The sequence below is a fragment of the Poecilia reticulata genome, linkage group LG5 (assembly GCF_000633615.1).
Source record: "Poecilia reticulata strain Guanapo linkage group LG5, Guppy_female_1.0+MT, whole genome shotgun sequence".
NCBI lineage: Eukaryota > Metazoa > Chordata > Actinopteri > Cyprinodontiformes > Poeciliidae > Poecilia > Poecilia reticulata.
The window spans coordinates 18,761,648-18,768,212 of NC_024335.1; the positions used below are offsets into that span (position 1 = coordinate 18,761,648).

At 39.3% G+C, this 6,565-nt stretch overlaps 1 protein-coding gene across 1 annotated transcript in view; it reads right to left on the reverse strand.

Annotated features, from left to right (window-relative positions):
• Positions 1-6,565, reverse strand: part of msi1b (musashi RNA binding protein 1b) — a 35,787-nt gene that overhangs the window by 23,090 nt on the left and 6,132 nt on the right. The window contains exons 2-4 of the mRNA XM_017304959.1: positions 6,173-6,179; positions 5,994-6,077; positions 4,345-4,429 (exon numbers count right to left, since the gene is read on the reverse strand). Coding sequence (XP_017160448.1) covers positions 4,345-4,429; positions 5,994-6,028 — 120 coding nt within the window. The 5' untranslated portion in view covers positions 6,029-6,077; positions 6,173-6,179. The remainder of the gene's footprint in view (positions 1-4,344; positions 4,430-5,993; positions 6,078-6,172; positions 6,180-6,565) is intronic.

Here is a 6,565-nt window from a genome sequence, read left to right on the forward strand (position 1 = left end):
CACATTTAGTTCAGCATATAACCCACATCACCACAGCCATTGTTTTATTGGGCATTTAACACCTGTACTTCATTGTTTACCAGTAGGAAAACCAGAGTATACGCCTGCATGAGTTGTTCCTGTATACCTGTGGCTCACTGTAGTGGAAAAACATAACTAAAAAAGCAGAAATCAATACTAATATTCTCTAAAAAAAAAAACAATGTTGGCCATCAGGAATGACATTTTAACATTTATTTGTCGTTACTGGGATCTTTAGGTGCAGATTTGAAACAAAAATATAGCAGAAATATATATTGCATAGGACATTATTTCTTGTTTTTTTTCTCTCCCTGGTTTTTAAAGAGTTGTATTTAGAGCTTAGAAAGTTTGCTCTAGCTGTCTGGTCGGATTGCTAGCCTGCAGCCCGCTGCTTTACAGCCAATTGTAGTTTAACAAACTCTAAGTTATGGAAAAGGACTGCCCTCCTTTAAATTTCACTCTGAATATGTGCACATTTCACAAACAGTCAAAATAGTTCATAAAAAACTCTTACAAGCAGCGGAAAAGGTTAGCTTGTTTTCAGCCAGGTGAGCAGCAGCGGACGGTTGAGGGGCAGTAATGCATCAGGAAAGTTAAACCAGAATATTTCAGCAGTTTTGAAAGCCTTTTAACCCCTGATTTCTAAGATGGTGGACCTGCCTAGACCCACCAACAAATTAATCTGTACACAGAATCAATGTGGCTTGGTTGCTCACATCAGTCTCTTCACAACAAATGGCAGCGAAATTTCTTATTTGGCCTTGCAGCCACTTCTGGTGCACACCGTTTTTAAAGCAAATGCAAGAGTTGGAACATCAGGAACCAATTACATCGTTGTGCTTACGAGCAACCACAGAAAATGGCCAGTTATTGAGATTTATTTGTAGCTCCACTGAGACTGAAATAATAAATAATCCAGCGCAGACAGTTGGCAAAAACAAACAAAGGGCATTAAATTATATCTGTTAACATCACAACCGTTATAACTATATATATACATTTATAATATATGTTATTATAAATATATTTGCCAGGTTTTTCGAACTTACAATAAATCTCAATTTTTTAAAGGTTTTAGTAATTTTTTTTCCAAAATATGTTTAGAAACCTAAATAAATGTATTTAAAAAAGAAAAACTTAACCTGATTGAGTTGTATCTAAACAAAAAGCAAAAAATTAACCCTCTTGCTGTAAAATAAGCGGCTTTTGGTGTTAGAAATAGAAAATTAAGAACCACTAAATTTAGAACTGCATTTTCCAGAACATATTTACAGCAGTAGAGTGATGTGTGGTGCTCCTTCCTTAGGCTACACAGCAAAAAATATTTACAAGCAGGTACATTTGTCTTTCTTTCAAGCAAAAAAATAAAAAATTAATTAAAAAAATAAGCCAGCTGTCCAGCAGTCCACAGCAATAGGTGGTGAAAGAGCAATGCTGTATTGATCTACGAGTCATACAGCCCTCTAAATAACCTAAGCTGACTTTTAGATTAGACTAGATGCTTATTTGCTCCTACCGACTACTTTTCTATTTTTACTTTTGTTCAGTCCAATTATATTTGATATCCTGGATATTCAGAAATGAGTGCTTTATTTTATATTTATTGTTTTTCATCCATTTTGCACAAGTAATTCAGTACAATGTACACATCATTTATGGATGCCCAACGAAACCTGTAATTGGTATATAATTGTTAATTAAATAATTTTTTTTCCAATTCAACAGCACACGCCATCCTACTCTGAGCTTTAGCATCTCAGCCACTGGCAAATATAAAAGGTGTTGGCATGAAGGGCGCTAAATGGCTTTTCAACTGATCAGAAACATCACTGGCATGCAGAGTGGGAATGCATTGCACCTGAAACATAATCTCCCTCCAAACATTGCATGCAAGCGCTAAGACTCTAAGGACTGGACGTTACACATTAAAACTGCAAATGGATATATATATATATACATATATAAATATAATAAACCGCTAACATAATTGAAAGCGAAAGATGTTGGTTTGCCTGTTATTTCGTGGTATGAAATAGATGTGAAGACATTTTTACTTTTACTCATTATTTTTATCCACTAAGCAATAATCTAAATTTGAATAATCATTTGTCTTCTATTTTATTGATTTACAAAACTTTTTTTTTTTTTGGTCTAATCTCAGCAAAAAGAACATATGGATCTCTGTTTTATCAAACAAAATTGCTGTATTCTGCAAACTTTAAAGAACAGGTGGACCAAGGGCTGATTTTGAGTGGCGGTTTCTGATTAGCTGTGACCCTAAAATACTTTGAAATTAAACCGAAAGCAAAAAATAAAAATAAAAACTTAGTCAACTAAAGATAAATATTTTGGTTCTGCCTAACATTTTCTATTTTATGTCAGATTTTGACTGCGGACACTGGCAGTATGGGTTTGGACTCACGTAAGATCAGTCCATGGGCCACAAAAGGCCCACAAGCCACACCTTGAACACCTCTGACTTAGATCAGTCGAATAATGGGAAAAATTTGAGGAAATATGCCTAAAAACATAACATTTTAGGCATATTTTTAACACATTTTACCAAATGATAAAAACAATAGTGACACTATATTTACAATACAATAATGTTCATTCATATCCTCACATTCCTATGCCGTGCTTGGGGCCTAAAAGAACATTCTGTTCTCTGATATGTTTATAAATAAAAAAAAATTAAAATAGTGGGAGTTTTAATGAGAAATAAAAGAAAATCTCAGCTTTTCAGTATATGACTTTCCTATAAAAGCCGGTCAGAGAGGAAATCGGCAGATTCCAATCTCTGGATTGACTGCTGAGTTTCCAGTTTTCATATCGTTACATCCCGGCAAAGTATTTTGGTTTATAACAGGGCAGCGTCTAATCCCCACCAGCGACCTGCCAAGCTGAGCTTCCAAAATCTCACGCACACACGCACACCTACACACACACACACACACACACACACACACACACACACACACACACACACACACACACACACACACATATAAACAGGGCTCTGACTTTCAGATACTTTAGCAGCACCTAGTTTCAAGAGGTAATACGACTCAGTTGCTCAGAGCCTACTTTGAAGTGAACACAGCAACAGGCGTGTTGTAATAAATCTAATAACGACCGTAAAAGAAAATAAATAAATAAAAATCTTCAAATATTTGCAAGCTGCAGCTTTGAAATAATGAGATGTATAAAAAGTGAAAGTCTGGCATGACTTGACATTATCTCTCCGTGTCAGAGCTGTGCCGCCCGACTGGGTCCAGTGCCTTAAGTTAATGCAAAATAGCTGAGAAGTTGTTATGGAGACATGAATCCCATTGGGTTGTGCTGCTACAGCGCCGTCTCCAGAGGCTGGCGTCACCCCCAGCAACAGACTTGCTCCAACAATTGCACCCAACTCTACCTTTCCTCCACCCCTGGGCTCTGCTGCCATTCTGTGCCACCAATTTTCACTCTCAAATGATCCTATTGTGCATGCATGCGTGCGTGCGTTTGCGTGTGTGTGACTTCAAGCTGACGAAGACACACCCAGTCCCCGCTCCCACACTCAATCTACATGACCAAGACAGCAACATTCACACCTTCATGGATATTCAAATCTCAGTCAGCAGCTCAGAGTCACACCAGAAGCAAGCCGCTGGGATTCACACGTCCTCTCATGCCTTTTCTTTCTTCCCCCCCCCCCCGATATTTATTAATAAAACCAAACACAAGCATGACCTTCTTTCTGGCAAAGTGTCTGTCCCATTTACCCACATTTGAATTTTCATGCTCCATGAGTGTAGGAGGGGGGATTTTTTTTCTTCTTCTTCTTTACAGGAACATCTCAATTCCCTGAAAATCTCAACAGTTTGCATCCATGTTGAAGAGAAGACCTCACAGGCTGAATCTGCCCGGGCTGGGACTCGACGCCAACAACTTTTTCCTTCCCTAAAACTCAGCTGAAACAACTTCTGTGCGCTCTGTGCTGCGCATAAAACCTGCGAGGGGTGTTAGCAGGGGCTCCCGCTACCCCATTCAGGTCCCCCAGGTAACCATGGCAATGAAGACCAAGAAAGAACGCTTTCATGTTGGCGCCCTGAACCGGGATTTTGGAGGGGGGAAATGAGCAGACAGGAGAAGCAGAAGGAGGAGGGAAGGGGTGGCTGCTCCGAAATGCACTCCTAAACTTTACAAGCCATACAGTGGGAGGCAAAATGCACAGAGAGGCAGGAAGAATAATAAAAAAACTAATGTTTAAAAAAAAAAAAATACATGCTGATAGAAAAAGCCAGCCAACCATAAAGGGCTTTAAAGTAGAAAACTCACCGTTTTGGAATCCAATTCATGTCTGTTTTGTGCCAAAACCTTTTCCACACCGGCCTGATCTGCGTATGTAACGAAGCCGAACCCCCTGCAAGAGGAGAGGAACGAAATAAACTCACATATGCAGCCATCTTTTGGTGGAGAAGTTCAGCGGTCCCTCCAAGGGGGGTCCTATATGGGTAATTTTCTACAAGTATAAACTCAAAGCATGAGAATGAGCCTCAGCTAGCAGCAATCAGTCCCACTGTTGCAACTGCAACACAACGTAACAATCACTAAAGCTGTTAAATGTGGTGATTTGAAGAGAGAGTCACCAATCATGCTTTTCATGGATCATTTTTCTTTGACCTCCTGATTCCTGACTACAACACATGATGGTGATGTAGGATCTGTAAAGTGTCACAAGTTCTTTGGCAGAGATACTTGTGTCAATGTTAAGGATGTTAAGGATGCATCCAAAGGCGTGTTGTTAATTGATAAAATAAAAATATCTGGAGATTTCAGTTTTGATGCAGTAAAGAAACATACAAAAAAAAACAACTGTTTAATTGTATTTGAGCAAATTATCTCAAATGACAGCAAAACAAATGAGGATTATCCAGTTCCAATATCTGGGTTTTAAGCACTCAATGTACAGAATATTAGATGTTTTAGCTGCTCTCTTTATAGAGTAACTCAGATATAGCGAACACGTTTATTAATCACACTTTCTACCAAGGAAATTCTGAATTTTCCACATTAATAAAAATGTCCTAAACAGCCCAATTTGCCTCTTATTTTTTTTATGCAATAGCCAGGAGGAGAGTCTGCTGACTTTCTTCTTTTAGCCAGATGACCAGCAGTGTGCTGCAACAGGCTATAATTCCCTGCAAAGCTGTGGAAAACTATGAGAAGCTTCAGCTGCTGTGAAACCACGCAGTTTGAAACGGTTGCATACAGACAGAGGTGGGTAGAGAACCCAAAACCTGAACTCATGCAAGAGTAGCACTGCTTCAAGAACAAGTGAAAAATAGCTGTAGTAAAAATAAATTACTCAAGAGTGAAAAAAGTATTTGGTGAAAAGGTTGCTGAGGTTCAATCATTTAATATTCAAAAAAATCATCAGTTGGACCAAGATTTAAAATTATGTGAATATGATGGTATTTTGAGGACCAAATTCAAAATAATTCAAACAAATAACATAATAACAAAACAACAAAAAACAATCTCTTTCAGTATAAAACGTATGAAACGTCAACAGAAACTGCAAGTGTGTGTCTGTGTCTGGTGAGTTTTTGAGTTAAAACAAGCTTCTTCTTCATCCAGTGAAGTTACTCACAAGTATCCGGAAATTTTAGTCAAGTCAGAGCAGCGATACTTCATAATAAAACCACTCAAGTAAAAGTAAAAAAGTTCAGCATAGCAAGAAAAACACTCCTACAAGTACATCAAGTGAACCTAACCAGTTACTACCCAACTCTGCATGTAGATATATACATTTAAATAAAACTACGTTACGTATTTCTCATCAATTAGCCGCAGAAAATGATCTATCAGTGGTCACCCCCGTTCAAAAACTTTCTAGGGACGCCCCTGGAGAATAAGCGTGGAAAGCAGGCATGAGGCATCCAGTGATAGGACGGCGGGGCGCACACGCCTCCTTTCCCTCTTACCTCGACCGCTTGGTAACGGGATCCCGCATCACCATGCACTCCTTCACCTCGCCAAATTTGCAGAAGTACTCTCTCAAGCCTTCTGCGGAAGACAACGAGGACAGCAAACTGTTAAATAAACTCAGGAAGGGGGACAAATTCTCCCTGCAGACACCCCCCCCCCCCCCCCCACACACACATGTGTTGCTGGGGTGGCCGGAGAGAAACAATGGGGTCGGGGCTGGACCACGTTGTGTTTGCGTCCCTCCAGACCTCCCAGATTACAGCGAAGGCCACAAAAAAAAAAAAAAAGAAAAAAAAAAAAAGAAACAAGATTGCAGGTTTAGAGCAACAGCATCTGTGGGATAATAACACGGCTAACTAGAATAAACTGTGAGCATGCGTGTCTCCTAGAATAAATGCGAACGATGAGACGAAAACAACAACAGGAGCGTGGGAATAAGCAGGCGCACAACTTCGGCTTGGCCTCCGAATAATCGATAACTTTAATCATCTGCGTATTTATTGTTAATAGAGGTGAAATCCTCTGTTATTAACTGCGCAAACGAGCGCACATGCGGGAGGGGGGTGGG